The 23,427-nt window shown below is 60.3% G+C and overlaps 1 protein-coding gene and 1 long non-coding RNA gene across 2 annotated transcripts; one reads left to right on the forward strand and one right to left on the reverse strand.

Annotated features, from left to right (window-relative positions):
* Window positions 1–246: 246 nt before the first annotated feature.
* LOC134475976 (uncharacterized) lies at window positions 247–11,967 on the forward strand. The gene is made up of 3 exons (XR_010047338.1): window positions 247–737; window positions 4,244–4,792; window positions 7,061–11,967. It is a non-coding gene; the product is annotated as an uncharacterized LOC134475976 (long non-coding RNA).
* A 4,629-nt stretch (window positions 11,968–16,596) lies between these two features.
* Cebpb (CCAAT enhancer binding protein beta) lies at window positions 16,597–18,474 on the reverse strand. Its single transcript, XM_003467813.5, has one exon. It carries the CDS (start codon window positions 18,156–18,158, stop codon window positions 17,133–17,135), a length of 1,026 nt encoding a protein of 341 aa, XP_003467861.3. The 5' UTR covers window positions 18,159–18,474; the 3' UTR covers window positions 16,597–17,132.
* Window positions 18,475–23,427: the final 4,953 nt, after the last annotated feature.

A 23,427-nucleotide genomic window follows, 5' to 3' on the forward strand; every position in this document is an offset into this window, starting at 1 on the left:
AAGCTGTGAGGAACGTGTGTGTGGCCTGTGAGATCCAGAGGTCTTCCCAAGGGCGTCCGGATCCCTTGCTTGGTCCCTTAGGGACGTGTGAGGGCCTTTTCCCGCCTTGGCGTTGGCTGTACCAGAAGAAATGACAGGATTTCGGCAGCCGTCCTGGGGCTTTGAGGAGCTAGGCTGAGAGCAGACCACAGAACCATGACACGAGAAAACTGGGGGCCTTGATGGTACCGGCCCAGTACCCCAGCCCCAGCCTCCAGCTCACCAGGATTTATTGGACTCCTTTGGGCCAAGCCCTGTGATTCCCACTGGCAACCCAGCAGGGACCACGTGAGCCTGCCTCATGTTCTGGGCTGAGGGACAGATATCAGCCTAATGACCATCCGGGCCGCTGTGAAAACACGGCCACAGCCATAGCTGCAGGAGAGAGCCACACAGACAAGCCCGGAAAGGGAACGGGCAGGCGGGAGGCTCATAGGGCCATCTTGGCTCAGAGTGACCAGCAGCAGAGGCTGCAGCAGGCCTGGGGTACACAGGAGCCTGCTTGGGAGGAGAGAGAGGAAAGCAGACTGGGCACAACCCCACACCTTTGGGACTCGACCCAGCTGCAGAGGCTCTGCAGGACCTTGAGAGCAGACCACAGAGCAGACGGAGCTGCCTGGAGCCCAGGACTGAGCTTCTGTTCCCGACGCAGCCAGTACCCACTGTGCCCACTCCTGCGGGCAGGGAAGGCCCTCCAGGTGAAGGCTCCTGTTCTTCCTAAAAGGGCTCCAGCTGGGCGCTCAGGCAGGCGAGTGGGGCAGCTTGGAGGGGGGAACAGGGTCCAGGGAAGTGGACTAGAGGAGTCCCTAAAGAACGCACTAAGGAACTTCCTCTGATCCGAGACCTGGGCATCCAAGACCTGATCAGAGAGAGAAGCATTCCAGTGGAGGAAGCAGCAGGTGCAAAGGCCCTGAGGTGGGGCAGGAAGAAGGAGGAGGCAGGAGAGGAAGAGGAGAAAGGGGGAGGAGGAGGGGCACGGAGAGGAGAAGGAAGGAGGAGAGGAGGGAGGAGAGGGGAGCTCTCAGCTGCAGCACCAGCAGGCCGCGAGGAGGCTCCACTATTCCGGAGGCAGCAGGAGCCTTGGCAGGCTCCTGAGGGGCAGGTGCTTCCTGGGGCATCCAGCAGCACAGGGAGACCCCGTGCGCAGGACCCCAGCTGGGGGCTGCAGCTCCCGTGGGTCTCAGTTGAGCCTGAGCAGCACTGGGATACGAAGCAGAGGATGGGGAGCGGGCAGGCGGAAGGAAGGGCTGTCCAGGAAGGGCTGACCAGGGCAGGTACCGACGGCTGCCCCTGCAGCGTATCCCAGGGAGTAGAAATGTTTATTGTCCTGGCTTTACAAGGAAGCTGAGGCATGGTGGGATCAGTGCCCTAGCAGTGGCCCGAGCCCTCACCTGCCCCCACCTCTGTGCCCCCAGGTGCTTGTAAACCTCAGGTGCCCAGTGACCCAGGGCAGGTGCATCCTCCCGGACCTCCCCACCCATGCCGGGGACACACAGGAATCCTATCTGTCACCAACACCTCTCAGCCTCCTTGAGAAGTCAGTGTCATTATTACTCCGAGGTCCCCTGCCACAAACCCTGGCCCACCCCATGGCCCTGGCACTGGCACCTGCGGCTAAGGCAGAGCCACCTCAGGCCTGTGCTATTATCTGGCAGGAGGCACGGGGCCACATGGGGTCCCTGATAGCGTGGCCGGCCAGCTGGGAGATAACCACTACCAGATTCCAGCCGGTGATGCGTTACAACACCACGGCCAGGGATGGGGTCTGAAGGGACAGAGGAGGCTCTTGGGGGCAGGGAAGGAGGGACGGAAGAGGGTACCCAGGGCCACTTCCTGAATGGCCAGCAGTGGGCTGGTACAGTGCCTTCCCTTACAGGTCCCTGGGCATCGGTGAGGAACACAATTAGGGTAATCAAGTACAGAGTTTGGAGGAGAGGAGCAGGTGACGGGCTCTCCTTTGAGCCAAAGCTGAAGGACCTGTGAGGAGGGGGTAGAAAATGAACATGTCAGAGCCGGGCATGGTGGCTCACCCCTGTAATTCCAGCGCTTGGGAGGCTGAGGCAGGAGGATCCTTGCAAGTTTGAGACCAGCCTGGGCTATAAAATGAGCTCAAGCCCAGCCTGAACTGCATAGTGAGACCCTGTCTCAAAAAGACAAAAAAAAAAAGAACATGTCAGGGCAGGGAACAAAGCACATGCAAAGGTCCTGAGGTGGGCCAAATACGGAATGTAGAAATCAGCCATGGAGAGGACACAAAGCGAGGGCAGAGCCGTGAGGCTGGGGTCAAAGCAGATGGCCGGACCCTTAGGCTGAGCTAAGGAGCTTGGATTTTAACTAAGGGCCATGGGGAGCCATAAAAGGCTTGAGGCAGAGATCAGGGCGGACAGGGTCATATTGGAGCCTGGAGGCTCAGCTTGCCTCTGTGCTGTGCTGCGGGCCTGGAGGGCTCTGAGTAACCTGCAGCTCTGGCCTCCCAGGCCTCCCTGCTTCCAATGGACAGGGGTCTGGAGTCACGGGCTTGGCAGGCCAATCCTAGGCACCCCCGTGGCCTTGCTGCCCCCCACCTGGACCTCCCAGGGAACATTCCAGGCTGTGATTATCTCAGTGCTGAGCACTAATTAGCTGGGTTTCACCTGAGCCCTCCCGCTCCTCTTGGAGAGGGGCCCCTGGAGAGCCCGTGCCAGGTTCCCACCCCCAGGGAGGCCAGGGAGAGCAAGATGCGGCCGCAGTGCTTCCAGAACCGGGACCCAGTTAGAGTGGGGAGGAGGCTGATTCTCCAGCACCTCCATCCTACTCCGTCCCGCAGTGCCCGGTGCCCGCACCCCTTCCCCTTCTCCTGCCCTGGGGGCCCCTCCCTCCTGGTCCGCATCTGACTGTCCCTTCCTGTCCACCATCCCTCCCCTCCTCACCCCTCATCTCCGTCTCTGTCCCCAGCCATTCTCCCCTTCGTCTGGTCCCCAGTGACCTGAAATCCAGGTAGAGGTGCTCTTCTGGTCCAGCTCCTGCGGCATGTGGGGTGAGGGCCAGGCCCGTGCAGGCCACCTTAAACCTGCGGGTCCTCCCAGCTCAGCTCAGCCCTGGAGCGCCCAGCCCGACCCCGACCACAGCCCTGGGCCAGCTGCTTGGAAGGTGACCCTGATCAGGAGCCTCCTGGGACCCGGAAGCATGAGCAGAAGCAGCAGAGCCAGGACCTACACACACACACACACACACACACACACACACACACACACACACGCATGCACGCACCCCTGAGTTAGGGAGCTGTGGACAGAGGCCCCCGGGAGGCAGCACTGAGTCCCCCCAGGGGTGGGCTTGGATGCACAGGCAGCCAAGCAAGAGCTTCAGGTTTCTGTGTCTGCTCCGAACCAGACAGAAGCCCCATGGCCGCCCTAGGGAAGGCGGCTGTGCTAGAGATGGGCAGGGGCCAGCTGGGCACTGGGAGCCTCCAGGGGCACAACTGGGGCTTCTCTCATCTCCACAGGACCCCTGACTCTGCCCATGTGGGGAAAGTGTAGGGGAAATAAAAAGGATCCACCTACAAAATAAAAGCAGTAATGCTTATGGAAAACCACAAGATAGGGAAACTGAGGCAAAGAAAAGCCACAGCAAGAAGCCCCAGAGTAAAGGGATCACCAGTCAAGGACCAGGAGAAGCTGGGATCTGAGAGGTCCCCTCTTGCCCTCCTGGGAAACCCTCTGGGGCCTTTCACTCCAGGCGCTGCCAGCTGTGCCCCTCCCCCATCCTGTCCTACCCCATGGGGTGGGGTCTCCTCCCTCCCAGCCATCCAAGGGCACTGAGCCCTCCAGGGGAGAGGGGAGAAAGAATCAGAGTGCATCCCTCCTCTGCCCACCTTCCCACCTCCCTTTCCTACCCCCGCTCCTCCCAAGAGCAACAGCCCCTTCTTGCCATTCCTACCCCAGGGCCTTTGCACTAGCTGTTCCCTCCTTCACCCAACACCTCAGGGCTCTGCCCTTCCCTCCCTCAGGTTTTGTCCTTGGATATCCCTGACCTCTGCAGTTGGAAGTAGGAAACCCCCCATCACTCCGCCTACTGTGTCCTGCTGTGACCCTGTGGGCTCCGCAAAGACAGACATGTGGACTGTGGCCCCAGCTTAGGGCAGTCACTGGCACATAGTAGGTGCTTGGTCCTGTCATTGCTGGGTTGGGACTGCAGAGTCTTTTGTCTCTTTTGTTTCCATTAGTTCGTTTAGAAGATGTTTATTTACCGGGCAGTGAGCACATGGACGTCACGGAGCCCCACTTAAAGACAGGACTGAGGCACGGGGACCCAGAAACGAGCCCCGAGGCTTGGCTGGCCCCAGGGCCCGAGGTGCTAAGAAGCAGGCACAACGGGAGACGCCAATGAAACCGCACCATGCCTGGATCTCGGACTGAAGAGCTCAGCCACGCTTGGCACCGCGGGCAGTGACAGCAGAGGCGCTACGCTCAGTCCATGTGAGCCGGGCCGAGCTGAGAGCTGGAGTCCACAACACACGAGCAAATGCCTTCAGCCGCTCCGCTCACAGCAGCCCGGCCCTGGGCTGACCCCTGCCCACGTCAGCCCCCAGCCTGCGGTGAGATCCCTCAGGGAACAAGGCGGGGGAGAGAAGGGGTCAGACAGGACACTGCAGATGGACCACGAGAGCTCCGTGGAGCACAAGAAGCCAACCCGAGCGGCTGCACGGACTGACGCTGGCAGCGCCCCCCAGTCTGCAGAAGCTGGGAGAGCCGTGTGCAGAGACCCCTGCCAGGTGAGAAATACTCTGTCCAAGCGTCCAGGGCTGGCGCAGGGTGTGTCCTGTCCCTCCGCATACACTGAGCTCTCCTGCAGCCAGCTTGCACCTCTCTAGAAAAAGTTCCCATTTTCAAAGGTCTAGAAAAGAGAAGGAAGCAGACATTAGCAAAGAGATGGGACAAAGGCGGAAACAGAGGCCTGGGAGCCGGAAGCCAGCAGGAAGCCGGGGAAGGGGCCGGTCCCGGGGCAGCGCGAGGCGGACCTCAGGCTTGCGTGTTCCTAGAGGATGGATACCTCCGCTTCCCCCAGCAGTGACAGCCCATGCGTGGCTCTGGTTTGCGGGGTGGGGGGTGGGGGCGAGGCTTGCTTCCTGGTGACTTCTTGTTCCCTGTCCCCACAGTCGGCGAATGGCACTGACTCACGGGAAAAGGCTGGGGTCTGGCTGTCCTCCGGCAGCAGCAGCCCATGCATGGCACTGGTTCACCACTACAACCATTTCTTAATATAAAAATGCACAAGGAACCCAGGTGCAGTGCTGCACACCTGTGATTCCAGCCCTCTGAGAGGCTGAGGCAGGAGGATCACAAGTTCTAGACCCACCTGGGCAACTTAGTGATCTAGCAAGATTCTATCTCAAATTTTTCAAAAAGCAAAATTTAATACACAAGGCCCCGTGTTCCATTCCCCAGCAAAAGAAAAAAAAAAGGCAGAGACAAGCCAGGCAAGCATGGAAGAGCACCCCACATGCGCCGGGGAGCTCCCACGCGTGCTGGGCTGCACTCCAGGCTACCCACTCCTTGTCCCCCCAAGTCCTCCTTCATTCAGCTGCAGGTGGAGTCTGAGGCCGGAAGCCCAGGGTCGTCCTGCTTGGCTGTGGCCTTGTGCAAGGCTGCTGCCTGCTTCCCAGGGGAGGAGACAGGTCAACAAGGCACGTGGTGGGGACAGCTGCTCTCAGGGTGTTCGAGGAGGGGAGCGGTGACACTGCAGGTGACCTCATAGGGCACAGGGTCAGCCGCATGAAGACTCAGGGCTCCTTGTAGAATCCCATGAATTTTGGGTGGTAACAGCAGGCCTTAAATTGGGGCTAGGGACTTCTTGCACAGAGGACCCCCATGATGCCCACCTTGTCCCCTTGGCTTACCAACAACTTTTGCCAGCACCAGGGAGGCAAGAAAGGGCCCTCTGATGATTGAGGGCATTCAGGAAGTTCCTTTTCCAGAACTTTCCATCCCAAGCTGCTGTCCTGTGAGTCGGTGTTTGCGAGGTGGCTAGGGCACCCCCAACACAAATGGCGACACAAATGAGTCCTCTGTCTGTGGAGCACTGAGTTGACTGTCAGATACATCTGACTTTTGACTCTGCCAGGTCAAGAGTGAAAGGTCAAGGCTCTCAGGGGCAGGTTCTAGAAGGGAAACTGAGGCAGAGTGGGTGGCTCACCCCAGGGTGCAAAGCCACATGACAGCAGCACTGGAATTCGCACTCAAGCCCTCAGGGCTCCAAAGCCCTTGCAAAGGCGGTGGGAGGCGGGCAGAGGTTGACTCTGCCCGCTGCCCTGTGCCCCACTGACTCCCCTGCACACTTAGAGCTGCTGCTTCCGGCGCCCAGTCGCTGCCAAGCACGGGTTTCGCCATCGCCGGCGGGCCAGGCCTGGGAATCCTCCCAGAGCACAGCAGGGCTGGCCAGGCTGGTAAGGCCAGGTCCGAGCACCAGGTGGGGAGCACATGCCAGCATTCCTCGGAGCCAGCACACCCCACTCGGGCTCCTGGGTCCTTTATGGTTTTCCCTTTGACCTCCAGTGGCAGAGGCAGAATTGGTCAGTCCCTCCCTGTACGGCACCTCACCACGACTGCGCACTAGGACCCCCCGCGTCTGTCTGTTTACCCCTGCCTCAGCCCCTACGCCTGGGCACGCTTTCAGGGGGGTGTGCTGGTCCGTGCCCACCTTGGTGTTGAAGTCCAGCATATGTGCAGCAGACGCACAGCCCAGCGAGTCCTTAGATCTATTCTCCATGCTTTATGATTGCTCCATACTCTGGGGACCACCATCCGGATTTGTGTGCGGCATCCCAGGAGGAATCGCAGGGCTTTTTCTAGACAAGAGCTCCCCTCCCTGCCAAAGGAACCAGGATTGTGACTCTGAGCTCCTCGGCCTGCTCCCATCGAGGAGTCACACGAAATAGCCCGGCTCCCATCACTCAATATAACAATGGGGACGGGCAGGACTGAGGGTTAAACCTAAGCCTGAACCACATGCCCAGACTTATTTTGTTTTATTTTTGATACAGGAAGGACTTGAATCTGTGATCCTCCGGCCTCAGTCTCCCAGAGAACTGAGACCACAGGTGTGTGGCAGCAACCCCAGCTAGCACGATGCTTTCCAGGGTCACCTGCAAGGCACTGCTGCGGGCAGGATCGCGGGACCCTGGGCCAGCGGGTGGCGGAACCCAGATTCCTCTCTCCTCCCCTGCTGGGGCAGGTAGCTTGCTCAAGGAAGTTTTCGACTATTACAACTAAAACCACTGCCGCTGTGCTTACAGGATGCTGCACGTGTCCTGTCGGGTGACACAGAGCCGCCTGGCCCCACAGCTGGCAGTGGGGACAGAACGGTTAGAAGAAGAAATGCATCTTGAGGCTTGACTCTTGTGGAGATGCTTTTTATCACCCAGGGGTAGCGGACGGCCAGGTGTTTCTTTGCATGTAGTTTTGAGCCAGCAGTGACAGGGCTGCAGGCGCCCTTCTGCCAGCTGGGGTACAGTGTGCCCCTCCACTTACCCTTTCACTCCGGCCTGAATTGAGAGTCAGCTGTAGACATGATCCGACTTCACCCCGACCCTCCCCGCAAGGATCTCCTGCCATCACACACACCCACGCGCACCCACACATGCACACGCGTGTACTGCGCTAACATCACTTCAGGACTTTTCTCAGGGCCATTATCAAGTCCAGGCATACGGCTCCCGCCCACAGCTGCCCAGAGTGCCGGGTCCTCGTGTCCTCGTGACTGGCCACTCTGAGGGTGACAGGCCCGTGTCAAGCAGCAGGTCCTTCACTCTGGGCTTGTCTGCTGCTTCCTCCCAGTGAGCTTGGCTTCTGCATCTCACGGGGACAGGGACGAGGCGGTGCTGCAGTCCTGTGTGTCCTCTCTGGTGACACACAGCCATGAGTCGTCCCACTGCTGGAAAACGGGGACAAGAGAGGATCCCACCCCCACAGAGCTGTCACAAGGGTTACCGATCTGCAGCCTGAGGCTCACTTTGTGATTAGCATCTTCTTGGAGGGAGGTACCCAGCAGAAGAAACGCAGGGCCACCCAGCCCAGACCTGTCCTGTGGCCAGTCGCGCCCTGTGTCCCAGAACTTACACCCAGGGAGAGACGTGGACAGAGAGGAGCTGGAATTCTAGTTGGACCAGGCCCCGGGCCTGTGGGTGCTGGCTCAGCCAGATCCCCAAGTTGAGCAAGGATTCCTGGGGAGCCAGGGGGCTTTTGGCTGTCCTCTGGGGTCCAGGGCGCTTGACTGGCATCCAGTGGGTGGGGGCCAGGGATGCTTGTAATGGCCTACAGTACACAGTGCAGCCCCAGGACAACGCGTGGTCGCACTCCAAATCCCTGTGCTCAGCCAGAGAAGTCCCAGTCCACACTGAAGTCACAACCACAGGCAAAGCTGGGGTGGAGAGGTCCCCAGCTCTCTCCTGCAACTCACTTCTGCCAGGGCCCACCTGGCTGCAAAGAAAAGACAGTTGGGGACCCTCCAGCAGCACCCAGGTCTGAGGACAGTTCACATTGCACAAAGGGGGCTCTGTCCCCCAAGTCTGGTGGTTTTGTTTGTTATTTGACTTCACGAGGGTTCAAATCTGCCTCACCAAAGCAGGTTTAAGGATGTCACAACTGCCAGCAGTCACGGCCCATGCCTGTAATCCCAGCACTCAAAAAAGTCAAAACGAAAACAAAATAAAACCAAAAAAAAGGATATTGCAACCTCTGGGGAGCTGGGGTGGGGACCCCCAGGGGTGTCGGGAGTCATTTTGGCATATATATAAATTAACTATGATGATGGTAACGGACATATTACAACACACTGGATAAAACAGGAAGCCATCCGTCCAGCTGCTGATAAAAATAAATAATTGAAAGTTTGATGACATTTAAGATATTTACATAGTTACGAAGTGCATCCCCTCGAGCACTGACTAATTTCACAGGAGTAAAAGAACCCTGCAGATGGGAAGCTGGCGGGTAGCTCCTCTGCAGAGTGGTCCAGGTGGGGCCAGCACCCAGCGGTCGGACGGGAGGGAGGAACGCAGCCTCCCCGCAGTCAACCCACGAGGCGCCTTGCAGACCAGCTCCCCGGCATCCTGCAAAGCACAAGGCAGGCTGGGTGTAGTCAGGGTCCCGTGCTGCATAGCACACGGGAGGCCCTGGGTGCATCCTCAGTACAGCGGCGGGGCGAGGGGTGGGTTTTCCCAAGGTCATGAGGGTCAAGGACAGGCTGCAGCACTGGTCCAGCTGAAAGCGGACAGAGGCAAGGTGGCAACATGTGACTTCAAATCAGATCCTCTCACTGCGGGCAGGAGGGCACCTGGGGAACCTTACGGATCTGAGCAGGTGGTAGCAAAGTGTGGGGTTCGTTTCCTGATGCTGGCAGATCCACTGGAGTGATGTGGGCGGCACCCTCTTTTGCAGGCACTGTATATCAAAGCACTAAGGGAACCTGACGGAGGATCGTGACTTATCCTCCAGCCACTCAGGAAGAAAATGCTGTCTTTGTGTGGGATTGGTAATTTCCCTATCAATTTGGGATCTTTCTCAAAAAGATTTTGTTGTTGTTTTGAAACAGGATCTCACTGTGTAGTTCAGGCTGGCCTCGAACTCCTGGCGCTCCTCCTGCCTCAGCCTCCCCAGTGCTGGAATTACAGGTGTGCACCATCACGCCCAGCTCAGCGATTATTTTTTTCAAACATGAGTTTGGGGGTGCAGAATGAGACAGAGGTTTAAATGCCATTCATGGGAATGAGAACAGATGCTGGGCGCCTGTGCCGTGACTCAGCAGGTTCACCGGGAGCACCTCGAGTGAGGTGCAGCTTGTGTCTGTCAGGAGCTTTGGCCCTGCAGCACCCTCTCGGCCTGGTTCTAAGACGCTGAGAGGAGGAAACCAACTCAGTGTGTGCGAGCCTCGAGAGAGACGGTGACTGACACAGCGTCTGCTGAACAGCTGCGGTGCGCACAGCGCCCGGCCCGTGTTCGGGCACGACACAGACTCAGAGAAGCCAGGTGCGTGCAGGCTCGGGAGGCTGATGCAGGAAGAGCACGAATCGAGCCCCGCCTGGGCAACGTGGTGCCTTAGTGAGACCCTGTCTCATTCAATCAATCAAAAGCAATCAGGCCGGGGGTGGAGTTCGGTGTGAAGGTCTTGGTTCAATTCCCGGTATTACAAAAAAATTAGAGATGAGAGAAGCCAGACACAGGGTGCCCACGGCGGGATTCTTTTTATTCGAAGCACAGACACTCATTTACCATTAGAAGTCACGGGGACCCATGACAGCCTCATCCAACAACCGGAGAGGTCGCTCAGCCTGCACCTGAGCCCAGCGGGAAAGGCAGGAAGGGTCCCTCTGCCTCCAGAGAGTCGCCGAGGTGAGTGGACGACGTGAGGGACAGGCGCCCGGTGGCTGTGACCCCGGCCCCGTGCCCTCTGCTCCACAGCCCGCTGACCCTGCCCTCCAGGCCCTCTGCGGAGCCTTCCCCTTGCCAGGGCTCCAGAGCTGGGGCCGGGATCTGGTGACAGGGATAAAAATAAAAGCTCCCCAGTCACTCCCAGCCTCCACCTCGCCTCACAGAGGTCCCAGCCGGGATGGCCCCAGGCAGCCTGGCAAAGGTGCCCCCAGGCCTGGCGCTGAGGACTCAGTGGAGCAGGTGGTGGCGGGTGGTGGCAGCACAGGGCAGAGGGGTTATTCTGGGTGGCGCAGGGCATCTGGCCCCAGGCCAGCGACCAACATGCACTGCAAGCTGCAGCAGTGTCTGACCCTCTCTGGTTCCAAATTCAGGGGCCTCTCAGGGGGTCACACACAGGGGCTTGGAGGGCAGGACTTTGAGGTTAGCATAGAAGTACCCATTGCTTTCAACGGGCTGGAGCAAGCCTGACCTGACCCATAAACACAGAGCTATCGGAATCACGGGGATGGCCCCGAAGACAGGAAAGATACGTTCCCAGCAGTCTTCGTGTGCTTTCCTGACGCAATGGCAGCTCATTACAAACCTCCTTCCACCCGATGGAAATTCTCCTGAAGCAAAGAGCTGGTCTGTGCTCACAGAGGACAGCTTCACAGAAGCGTCTCTGACAAGGAAGCACTGGGCATCACTGAAAATGCAAATCACAGAAACAGCTCATACGGGTTGATTCAGTTCTGTCGAACTTCTTTCAGTTAGGTTCAACTGCCAGGAATAGGCAGCCCAAATGACAGGGACCTCAACAAGCAGAGATTTATTTTCTCTTGTGTAAACAAGCCCAGAGTGAGCCAGGCAGGGCCTGGTGTGGCTGTTCTACTGCCATCAAGTGCCTTTTGTCCTTTACTGCCATGCATGAAGTACACAGTTCCCGTGCTTCAGTATTTGCCTCATGGTTCAAGATGGCCCCTGCAGATCTGGCCATCACATCTGAGTTCCAGGAAAGAAACAGGCAAAGGGAATGTGCCTCACAGTTGAATTAGCCCCTGTAAAGAATTTCTCTGAAAGCCCCACCTACAACTTCTGTTTAGCTCATTAGTCAGCCCTAGCTGCAAATGAAGCAGGAAAGTAGGTTCTTCATCGCCTGCCTGCCCCTGCTGGCAGAGCAGGAGACCCCTTGCCCAGGTGAAGGAGGGCAGTAAATATGAAAACCCCGGAAGTTAACGGCTGCTGTAGACACAGTCTCCACCGTCGCCCTGTTTACAGGAGGAGAAAGTGTGGCCCAGCGAGCCCACATTGCAGGGCCAGGAGGAGGTGGAGCGGCGTTGGGGCGGGCATCATGATGGTCTCACTCAAGGAGATGGAGGCCCTGAGAGGGCAGGAAAGTGCCCGAGGCCACACAGCAGGCGTTACAGGGGCAGCGCTGGACCTGGAATTCTGGGCGCTTCGCGTTCCTTCTGTTACTGACATTCTGCATTCTCTGGCCCTGCCAGGGGCCAGGCATTGCTTAGGAAATCAGTGAAAAAGAAAACACCCTTCGGGGTCCAGCCTCCTACAGATCCTCTCCCCCACACCCCAGGCGCCACAGGGAAGCCCGCCCCCAGCAGCCTCGCCTCTGCCGGCCCGGCCGGTGCCCTCTCCCCTGCTTCCCGGAGAACTCTCCCCCTCTTGGCACCCGGCGCCGCTCCGCCCGCACCCCTGCCGCCTGCCCCTCTTCCTGCCTGGCGCAGCTCGCATGGCTCGGGGCCCTGGGTCACAGGCTCTCAGCCCCGCTCTCCCCGCAGCACCCTTCACCCACTGCACTCTGCCTCCTCCTGAGGCCGAGGGGCCTGTTCGATTCCATCAGCAGACTTATCAAGGACTTGCCGGCTGCCAGGCCCTGGCAGGGCCACCTGCTCACTCATCCTCAAAACAACCTCTGTTGGCCTTGCTCTTGCTTTGCAGGCCCCGGTGCAGAGGCCCTGCCACCCCACTGCCCTCTGGGTCCCCTCCACACCTCCCCTCACCCACTGAGTTCAGCCTGTCTCAGGGCCTTTGCACCTGCTAGCCCTCTGCCCCTCCCAGGTGTCTTCAATCACTTCCCCCTCTTTGGCTTCCTCAAGGCCACATCCCAGCCTGCACGATCAACCTGCGACAACGGCAGCTGAGGGGCAGAGACGTCCTGGGCCCGCAGAGGCGCCCGCTGGATACCCAGTGACTGTGTGCACAGCTGAAGGAAGGTAGACCAGCTCGGAGCAGCCCCGGGCCTTGCCAAGGCCTCAGCCAGCCAGGAACAGAGCTCAGAGTGCTGCTTTGCTTTTGCCCGGGCGACTCACCCCTCAGGGGGTGTGGATCTGTCTGCCCATAGCATGCAAGTAGGGCACACATGGACCTGGATCGAAACCCCAGCTTTGCTGCTCTCTGAGCAAGGGACGTCCCACACAGAGCCTGTTTCCCCACCCAGTGACATGGACACTATGGGCCCCTAAAGTCCTGTCCCCTGGCCCTCCGTGGCCTCCTGGATCTCCCAGCCCAGGACTCTGTCACCACCCTGCACATAGCCACAGCTTACAGAACCATCCGAAGTGGGCCAGCTGGTGGCCTGGGGACATCACTTGGGATCAGCCAGGTCAGCCAGGCCCAGAAAGAGCTGGGTGGGGACAGAACTGGCAACAGCGGAGGCAAGAGGCTGGGGCCGCGCAGGAGGTGGTGATGGAGGAGCCTCAGGCTCCAGCACAACGGGGACTCAGAGCTCTCCTGGCCACTCACCAGCTCGTGGGTTTTGCATTTTTTTTTCTTTTTTTTTGGTACCAGGGATTGAACTCACAACCACACACTTGCAAGGCAGGCGCTTATGCTGCTGAGCTAAATCCCCAGCCCCAAACAACATCCAGCTCTTGGGACAATGCCTGCACCTCTGTGCCTCAGTTTCCCCACCTGGAAGATGATAAGGAGCCCCCACGTGACTGCAGAAAAGCTGCACCAGCACCACGGCCAGGGCGGCCTCCGGACCTCCCCACCCCTCCTCCCCCCACTTTGCTTCCCGGGGAGCCCTTGTCCCCACCTGTCATTATCTTGTGCCTGTTGCTGAACACTGAGTGTCTGGCTCTCCTTATAAACTGTCACCTTCATCTTGGCCACCACTTGTCCCCAGCGCCTACTAAAGAGACTGGCACACAGCAGGTGCTCAATAAATGCTTGTCAAGTAAACGAAAAATAATGAGGCAAATAAACATCATGAGACAGAGACCAGACCACCTCAACAAGCCCGACAGGAGCCGGAGGAAGGGACCTCCGCAGGTGTCCGGAGGGAGCGGCCCCCGCCAGCCCCTGCGCCAACCCCTGCTCGTGGGTCACTCCCCTCCGGTCATGGGTCACTCTGCCTCCCAGACACCCAGTACAGGAGCTGTGGCCCTGGGGGCCTCTGCACAGAGCACAGGGCCCGGCCAGCAGGCTCCCCAGCTGTTAGTCTTCTCTGTAAGCTTGTGAGGCAGGAAGGGCCCTGTCCTAAGCAGACAAGATGGGGTCCCAGGCTCCCCACTCCCCACCAGCCTCGGCAGCCCGCACAGAACTGCCTGGCAGGGCAGACCTCGGGCCAGCGGGCTCACCTGGGCTGAAGGCCTGGGGTGCTGCCTTGCCCCAGTGGGGTACTTGGCTCTCACCCTCACAGCTGGGCCCCTCCTGCCCTCTCCCACCCCGCTCTCTCTTGGTGCAGGACTGCTGAGTGGGCCGCCCCTCCTCCCTGCAAGCCGTCTCCCTCTGGGTCTGCTGACCCACGGGGTGGGTGTCACCCCACCTGTGTCACTCCCAAGTCCTCTGGCACCGTCCCATCCACAGGACTCGCCCCGTGAGCTGCTTCTCCAGCCCTCTCCAGGATCATCAGAGGGCCTCTCGTTCAGGTTCCCTTTCTGTCCCATCCATACCGTGACACCGTGTGCAAGTCACATCACTGTGGAGCTCAGGGTCCCTGAACATGAGGCCAGGCACGGAGTATCCCCAGGAAGGCCCAGGATTGGAGTGGGGGTGGTGTCAAAAACAGCCTCGCGGCCCGAACCCTCCCCAGAGCCCGGGAATCAGATGGAGCCCCCATTCTACCTTGAATACAAACCTTCAGTTACATCCCCAGGCCTTTCATTTTATTTTGAGAGTGTCTTCCTAAGTTGCTCAGGGTGGGCAGGAACTTGCAATCCTCCTGCCTCAGCCTCCTGGGTGGCAGGGAGCACAGTTGTGCACCATGATGCCTGGCTTGATTCTCACATTATCCACTGGGAAAAGGCTGGGATGGTCCCACTGCATGCTCACGTGGATTAGAGCAAATGCGTGTGTGTAAAGCTCCCCGGAGCCCCGCTGCCCAGGAGGAGAGTGTTGGGGACAGTGGCCAGGCATGTAGTTACCAGGCTGCCCCACCCACCCATTCCCTGCTCCTCTGTTGTGTCCTCTGCAAAGCAAGCAGCCGCAGGCACCAGACAACTCTCAGTGACAGAAGAGGAGATCAGGACAGAGACCCCCTCTCCTGCAGGCCATGGAAAAACAGCCACCTCCGTGGCAGGCTCAGCTCCAGGCCCAAGGTGAGCCAGGAGACAGCGGAGACCAGTCTCATTGCTGGCACTGATGGAGCCACAGGAGCATGGAACCGACTGGCCTGGCCTCCAGGGGCCACACAGCCAGTGTCCCCTGCCTAGAGCTGAGAGCCTTGGTCAGGGCAGCAGGGCAGGTTCAGGCTAAAGTGGGCTGTGCCCAGCGGCCTGCAAGAGCCCTCATACCATCCATGCCCGACACTGGCAGTAGAGACAGGGTGTTAGTCTCAGTCCTCCCAGCGGAGGCCAAGGTCACCCTCTGTCCCCCACTCTAGGCTGCCCCAGGAATAGCATCTGTAGGCCCCAGAGGGAAAGTGGGGGAACACTCATGCCACAGGTCAGCAGACCTCAGCAGCCCGGGCCCCAGGTCAGCAGAATGAGTGGCCCACTGCTCCCCAGCTCCCCAGGCCTCTGGACCAGTCCCTCGCCCACCCACAGGCACCCGACAGCTGAAACTGTCCCCTGGCTCTAAAAACATGGGTCCTAGGGCACCCACCTTTCCGCAGGTTGTTGTGAGGTTGCAGTGGGACGGGGCAGGTCTCTGGCAAGTGCCTGACACACTCACACTACACTGAAGACCTGGGTGCCCAATGCCAGGAGCCTCCCAGCAAAAATAATAACAAGAGCAAACGCTTATATAACACCTCTGTCGTGCCAGGCACCGGAGGAGGCCGCCGCATATCCACTAACCCCTCCGTCGACATCCTCAGCTCTCAGGAATGCCAGCCAGGACTCAGCGGGCTTGCAGAGGGCAGCAAGGAGGGGCAGGAAGGGCAGAGGGATCAGGGCTTTAGAAGAGATGGTCCCAAGTTCAAGGCCAAACTCCGCCACCCTGAACACGCAGGTGAGCCTGGGCCTCAGCGTCCACGTCTGAGCAGAGAGGGCAAGCGGGCAGTGTCCTGTCAGTCCAGCTGTCAGAGAGGGTGTAAGTGCAGAACCCTCCCCCACCCTCCCCCACCTGGCCCAGTCTCCCCTTCCCCCTGGACAGGGACACACAAACTGACTCACCCACAGGTGCAGCCAGGATCCCCTCAACACATACATGTACACGCACACGCACACACAAAGTACACACAGACTCCAAGTACACAAAGTACACACACAAAGTACCTTTTAAACAGCCCGCCCCACTACACTTGCCAAACAATCAGCCCCGACTTGGGCCAAACAAGACCAAGTCATGACTCTTCTCCCAAACAGAGAGTCACAGGCCTGCCTGCCTGGCCCCCAAGAGTGGGGGGGGGGGGGGTCACAGACTTCCTGGTCCCTCCAAACCCAAGCCTGACACTTAGGACCAACCCCCATCCCCAAGCAGAGTTCCCAGATCACAGCACCCCGGGGTGCTGAGTCACCCTGAAAGCCTGACCCAGCACTCTGCACCTCTTCCCCCAGAAGCTGGAGCCTCCATCTGCCAGCGACCCTGAGGGAAGCAGCAGGGGAGGAGAGAAGCCAGCTGCGACACCCCCACCCTGCCACCAAAAAGGTCCAAAAATAACAGCAGCCCCCTCACACACAACCCCTACACACCAGAAACGCAAAACAAAACCCTATCCATCCAAAGGAAAGGGAAAAAAATCAAAAGCCAACTACTGCCCCCAAAAGGCTTTTTAACCGTCCTCAAAAAAAGTTTATTAAAAGTGTTCTTACTTAATGCTTGAAACGGAGATTCCCAAAATATACAGACGCCTCTTTTCTCATAGAAATAGATTTTTTTATAATACAAAAAAAAGGACCAAAAAAATAATAACAACAAGAGCAACCCCGTAGGAACATCTTTAAGCGATTACTCAGGGCCCGGCTGACAGTTACACGTGGGTTGCGTCAGTCCCGTCTACACACGCGTTCAGCCATGTTTAAACCGATTGCATCAACTTCGAAACCGGCCCGCCCGCCGGCACCCGGAGAGGGGCAGGGAAGGCCGAGTTCACAGTCATCCGTACACACAGGCGCTGCTGCTTTAAATAACACCACGGGCGGGCGCGCCATCTGCACGTGCGGCCGGTCTGGACAAAAATATAGAAATATATATAATAAAATATTAAGGTTACCGACGGGCTCCCCGCGCTGCCAGGCGCCCCGGTGCCAAGTTCCGCCGGCAGCGCGGAGGCCGGCCGGCAGGGGGGCGCGCGCGGGGGCCGCGCTAGCAGTGGCCGGAGGAGGCGAGCAGGGGCTCGGGCAGCTGCTTGAACAAGTTCCGCAGGGTGCTGAGCTCGCGCGACAGCTGCTCCACCTTCTTCTGCAGCCGCTCGTTCTCGGCCGTGAGCTCCAGGACTTTGTGCTGCGTCTCCAGGTTGCGCATCTTGGCCTTGTCGCGGCTCTTGCGCACGGCGATGTTGTTGCGCTCGCGCCGGATCTTGTACTCGTCGCTGTGCTTGTCCACCGTTTTCTTGGCCTTGCTCTTGACCTGCGCGGGCGCCGGCGCGGCCCCGGGGTAGCAGGCGGCTGGGGGCGCTTTGGCGTCGGCCGGGCTCGGCGTGCCAGGCGGGCTGGACGACGAGGACGTGGAGAGGCTCCCGCTGCTGCCGCTCGGCACCGACTGGTAGCCGAGGTAGGCGCGCAGCGCGTACGGGAAGCCCGCCGCCATGCCTGCGCCTCCGCCCGGCGCCCCGGCCTCCTCCTTCCGCTTGCAGTCCGCGGGCTCGAAGCCCGGCTCCGCCTTGAGCTCGGCGGGAGGCGGCGGCGGCGGGTGCAGGGGCGCAAAGCAGCCGGGGTGCAGCGCGCCCTTGGCGGTCCCCAGGCGCCCCAGGCTCACGTAGCCGTACTCGGCCGCCTTCTTGCAGTTCTTGCCCCCGTAGTCGTCGGAGAAGAGGTCGGAGAGGAAGTCGTGGTGCTGCCCGGAGGAGGCGGGCGCGGGGGCGGGCGCGGGCGGAGCCGCCTCGAAGGTGTCCGTGGCCGTGGCCGGCGCTGGGGCCTGCGGCGCGCCCAGCGGCTCCAGGTACGGGCTGAAGTCGATGGCGCGCTCGTGGTCTCCGATGCTGCCCAGCTCGCCGGCGGGGGCGCGCGGCCCGGGTCTGGCCGCGGGGGGCGCCGCGGGGGCCGCCTTGCCGGCGTACGCAGCAGCCAAGCAGTCCGCCTCGTAGTAGAAGTTGGCCACTTCCATGGATTTAAAGGCAGGCGGCGGCGGCAGGGGGAGACATGCTGGGTCCCAGGCCACCAGGCGTTGCATGAACGCGGGTGCCCGGGGAGGGGGCCTGGGGCTACCCGCTCCGGCCGGCCCGCAGGTGGCGCGGCCTCCCGGCTCCGGCTGTCGCCGCTGTGTCCCCACCGCTGCAGTGGCCGCCGCTGCCGAGGTGGCCGCTAGGAGTGCGGGGGCTGAGGCAGCTGGACCCTCGGACTGGGCCCCTTCCCGGTCCGGTGTGCGGCTCTGACTCGCTAAAGTTTCTCCGGAGCCCGGTTATTTATAAGGCGGCCCCTGACAACGGTGCGTCACGCCGCCCCGGGCCCCTCCCGCCGCCGCCGGAACGCCACGGCCACGGCCGCCCAGGACCCCCGGGGAGGCGGCAGCGGGGCGCAGTAGCCCCGCACGGGTTCCGGAGCGCGCCCTCCGGGGGGGGGGGTCGCCCAGCCCCGGGGGGCCGCGTCGCGCCCCCCGGCCGCCCCGGGATTGGGGAGGAGAGGGGGAGGCGCGACCCCGCCCCCGGACCGCCCCCTCCGGCTGGAGGCTGCTCCGCAAGGGGCGGGAGGCGGGGAGGGGGCGACCCGAGCGCCTTCCCCCGCCCCAGACGCGGCCGCGGCCCGCCCCCTGCTGGAGGAGGCGGAGGCTCCCGCGCCCGGCGCGGCCCGAGGTCCGGAGAGGGCGCTGCGCGCCGGACCGCGCACCCGGCCCCACCTGCGGACCCCGGCCCCGGCCCACCCCGCCCCTCGCTGCCCCCCGACCCGCACCCCGCTCCTGGAAGGAGGCGACTCCTCGCCTACGGGACCCCAAAGCCGTGGCCACAGGACGCCCCCGGAGCAGGGGCCTGGGCGGGGGTCGGCCGCGCCCCTCCCGGGCCCGCCCCCCGCACCTGCCAGCGCTCCGCCGCGCCCGCTTGTCTCCCGCCCGCTCCGCCCGGCCGGCCCGGCTCGGCGCGCGGTGAGGCCCCGGCTGTGCCGCGCTGGGTGCCCGTGCCCGAGGCCTGTGCCTCTCTGAACCTCGGTGCTGTCTCTAGGAGTGTCGTCCCCGCCACAGGCTCCCCAACGCAAGGCGACGCGGCCCCCCGGGGCCGGGCGACACCCCCGGAGGGCGCGCTGCGGAGCCCGTGCACAAGAGACTGTCAGGCCTTCAGACTATAAGAGAAAGTCACCCCAGAGAGGGCCGGACCCTGGCGGTCCCCAGGTGTCCCGAATAAAATCCTTTGCATGGGCCCCCTAAAACGTCTCTGCCAGCGCCAGAGGCCATTTGTGAAGCTGTTTGTGAGGCTGCTGGGAGGGATCGTGCAGCAGAGAGCAGGGCTCCCCAGGTCAGCTCGTCCTGCACCTGCCGGCCAGGTGGGGTGAGGTGTGCTGGACCTGGGGTCAAGTCGCAGCCTGCCGGGAAGGACCGTTCCCTGCTCAGGCCAGGCTGAGCTGACCCCCGGCCCACTGACCCCAGCCATGGCCCCTGAGGGCTGGCGGGCGTTTCTCAACCTTCAGTGTTATCTGCCTGGCCGGGGTGACCTCTGCCCCCAAGAGCTGGAGAAATGACATCTCTGATGCCCTTGGCAGTGGGGGAGGGGGAGACAGGACAAAACACTGGCCTGCCGGCTCTCTGGGCCTTCCCAGCAGCCTCTGAGCGGGGAGGCACCAAGGCCCAGGGAGGTGTGCGGACATCCCCAGGGGACCCAGCCAGGTCTTCCTGCAAAGAGGGACCCTCAGGGCTAAGCTAGAGGGCCGCAGCCTTCAAGAGGCCTCCCCACCCACCCAGGGGTGAGCTGCCTTGCTGCCGTAGCCCAGCCACCCGATCCCGTGGGCTTGTCTGCCTCAGTATCCCCAACTTTGTGCTCTGGGAGGGTTGGCCCTTGAGCACTGGGAGTCCTGTGCCCAGCAGGCTTGGCACGGACTGGTGCAGAAGTGGCCCTACATCCCCTGCTCAGCCCAGGTCTCAGCCCGGTCTCTCTCCTCCAGGAAGCCCTCCCTGACTTCCTGTGCAGCCCCGAGCCATTTCCCCGCCTGGCCTTCTCCTACTGTGACCGCCCCGGTGTCACCCGCCATCTCACTTTCCCCTCCCGTGCCAGCTTTCCCTGGGCAGTGACTGGCACTCAGAAGGTGCTTAACAGATGGCTGACGGATGAACCAAAGAGGCTGAAAAGGTGGGATCCCCTATCAACTGGACTTTGTGACCTTGGGAAAAATGGGTTCCCTCAGACCCCCACCCCAGCATTTCAGGGTCAGGGGTGTGAGTGAGGCATGTAGGGTCTGAAGCTAATTGGAAGTCTGCTGTGTGTCCTCAGGCAGTCATCTACCCTCTCTGAACCACTTTGTGTGTGTGTGTGTGTGTGTGTGTGTGTGTGTGTACTGAGGAATGTATCCAGGGTCTTCACACTGAGCTACAGGTCTCACTAGATTGCCCAGATTGGGTTTGAATTTGCAATCCTCATGCCTCAGCCTTCAGGGCTGGGATGACGGGTGTGTACCATGCCTGGCTTCCAAATCACATTTTAGCTCTGTGTGTAATAGCTTATTTCATCTTTTTGGTAATGTACAGGAAGTAGGGGGTATTATCACTCTACTTTACAGATGAGGAAACTGAGGCCCACTGGAAATCTGCTCACCATCACCTTAAAGAGGTGGGAAGGAATAAAGTCTCTCCTGCTCAGCCTTCCCCTTTGGGTTTTTGATAAATTGCAACAGGTCTGACACTGTCACTTTCTAGATGAAAAATCTGAGGCACAGAGAAGTGACCTGAGGTCCCAGAGCAAATCAAGTGCCACCAAGTCAAATTCCACCTGTGGGAGGCCTGGCACTCCAGCTCCGGAGGTGCTTGCCTTCCCTGTGCTGCCCCCTGCTGGGCCCTTGGCCTTCCATGGGCACCTGTGCCAGCCAGGTGTCCCCGAAGGGGAGCCAGGCAAGGCTTGCTGCTGCCGCCCTTCACTCAACAGGCCGCCTGCCCACCGGACCTGTCAGCCCCAGGGGGGGAGCCCAGCCTGGAGGCTGGGCAAGGAGCAGCCACCAGCCACATGGGTGTCATGAGGAACTGGCCTGGGAAGTCTCAGACTGCAGCCAGTCGCCAAATCCAGCCCTCCTGTGGGTTCAGTTTGACCCCGTGGTTTTTTGCTTGTTCTTTGAGGAGTTTTGTTTTGCTTTGTTTTCTGTTTTGAAGTGACTATATTGCTAATGTTTAAAAACCAGTCAGCTTTACTTCAAAATTCAAATGTCCCACTTCTCAAAACCAAAGCCGTTGAGCACCGTGGTACACACCCGTGATCCCAGCACTCAGGAGGCTGAGGCAGGAGGTTGCCCGAGTTTGAGACAGTAGTGAGTACCTGGCCAACCTGAACTGCAGAGTGAGACCCTGGCTCAAAAATAAAGGAATAAATCCCAAAGCCGTGGGCTGAGCCACGTGGCCTTGGGGCAGTGGCAGGAGCCAAGCAGGGGCTACAGAGGCATTTTTCAACCTGTCTTCAGTTTCCTCCTCCCCTCGTAGCAGTTTGTTCTCATCCCCATCTGCAGGAGAGGGAAACTGAGGCAGCTCACCCTCCCATAGGAGGCCGTGGGCAGCCTCTGTGACAGATGATGACAAAAGGATTTGCAGAGGGACAGAGAGGTCAGCCAGCTGCAGCTGGTGGGGCCAGAAGGCTGTGAGGGCCCCTCCAGGAGCCTGGACCTCAATCCCTGGTCTATAAAATGGGGCGTTAATACCCCCTCAGGGCTCTGGGCCAGCGGGGGCCTCTCTGCTGCGTCCTCCTGGCACTTTTGAGTGACTCAGGCCTCCAGCAGCCCACACGGGCTTGGCTGTGGCAGAGAAAAGTCACCCAGCAGGCAGGCAGGGAAACTGAGGCCTTCAGGGGCCGGGACGCCCCCAAGCTCACAACAAACTGGTTTAAAAAAAAAAAAAAAAAAAAGCCAGTCTGAAAAGCCCGACCCCTGATTCCAAAATCTGAGTCCCCACCATGCCTCCTACCCGGAGCCTCAACTTCCCTACCTGCCAAGTGGGTTGAAGGCAGCAGAGCTTAGATGCCAGAGGGGGCTGTGGAGGCCGAGGTTGGGGTCCTCAGCACACAGACCAGAGAGTGAAACTTGTCTGGGGCTGTGCTGCCCCCGCGTGGCTGACTCTGGGACTGCAGGAGCGATTCAAATAAACCTTTTGACTTGAGGCCCAACCTTGTCCAGCGCCCTGGACGTGACAACTGCTCACGGGTGTGAGCAGGCCGCTGAGAGGGACAGAGATGTCCGGTGAGACACGAGACACCCAGCCCTCACGTTTTCATTCACCTATCAAGCGTTTTGAGGCTGGGGCTCAGACATCGGCGACCTTGTTCTCGTGGAGTGGAAACCCGCCTGGGAAGACCAAGTACAAAGAAGATAATTAAGTAAGCGTGAGGCCCTGAGTTCAAGTCCCGGTACAAAGATAAAGGTAAAATCTATACTTATTAGGTTCTGGTAAACACATTTGGGAAGGACCTGGAGAGAAAGAGGCTTCCGGGGAGATCTGACTTTAGTAGATTCCAGGGGCCAAGGGAGTCTTCACTGAGGTGCTATTTGCTCAGTAACCTGAATGCAGAGAGAGGCGGGCCACACAGGTCTCTGCAGGGAGCTAGCACTGGGCAGGAGGACAGTGCATGCAAAAGCCCTGGGGTAGGGTGATGTCCACCTGCATGGTTGTGGGGGAGTAGAGAGGAAGGCGGCAATCTTACACAGGGCTTTGTAGACCGCTGTAAAGACGGCTCTCCCTGTGGGTGATCCGGAGTGATCCTGAGCAAAGGAGGGCAGGACCCGACTTCAGGGACACGGGATCCCTGTGACTGCATGACGCAGTGAGTGGAGGGGAAGGTGGGGAGCAGCAGGAGGCCCCAGGCAGGCAGAGGGTGAGGTGGGCACAGCCAGGGTGCTGCCTCGGGCCCGCCAGGAAGCGGTTGGACTCAGAATCTGTTTCCTGCTCAGACCTTTCGGATCTGCTGCTGGCTCTGATTACAGACCGGCCCCGTGATGGGCCACCCACAGCCACCTGGAGGGGCAGAGGTGACGCTGCACCTATTAACACGTAACACTGCTGGGCAGCAAAGGCTGTGGGCCCCCAAGCGAAGAGGAAACCAAAGCTGGGGAGAGGACAGGAACCCTCGCTGCCCCAGCCCCGAGGCCTCTGAGGAAAGAGGGGCAGCCTTCTCCCAGAGCCGGGTCGCACTGCCTGGCAAGAGCAGCTCAAACCTGCAGATGCACGGTACCCACGGACAACCCTAAAGCCCCACAGAGAGAAGCACCTGTGAAGGCGGCCGTGGACGGGAAGGCTGCGCTGGCTGACGGTGAGCCCTTCAGGCTCA

Source organism: Cavia porcellus, unplaced genomic scaffold (genome assembly GCF_034190915.1).
Source record: "Cavia porcellus strain 051 isolate PalLab524CR breed Dunkin Hartley unplaced genomic scaffold, mCavPor4.1 scaffold_5, whole genome shotgun sequence".
Classification (NCBI taxonomy): Eukaryota; Metazoa; Chordata; class Mammalia; order Rodentia; family Caviidae; genus Cavia; species Cavia porcellus.

Coding starts and splice junctions, on each gene's coding strand:
- Cebpb (XM_003467813.5), bottom strand. CDS start 18,158: ATGCAACGCCTGGTGGCCTGGGACCCAGCATGTCTCCCCCTGCCGCCG.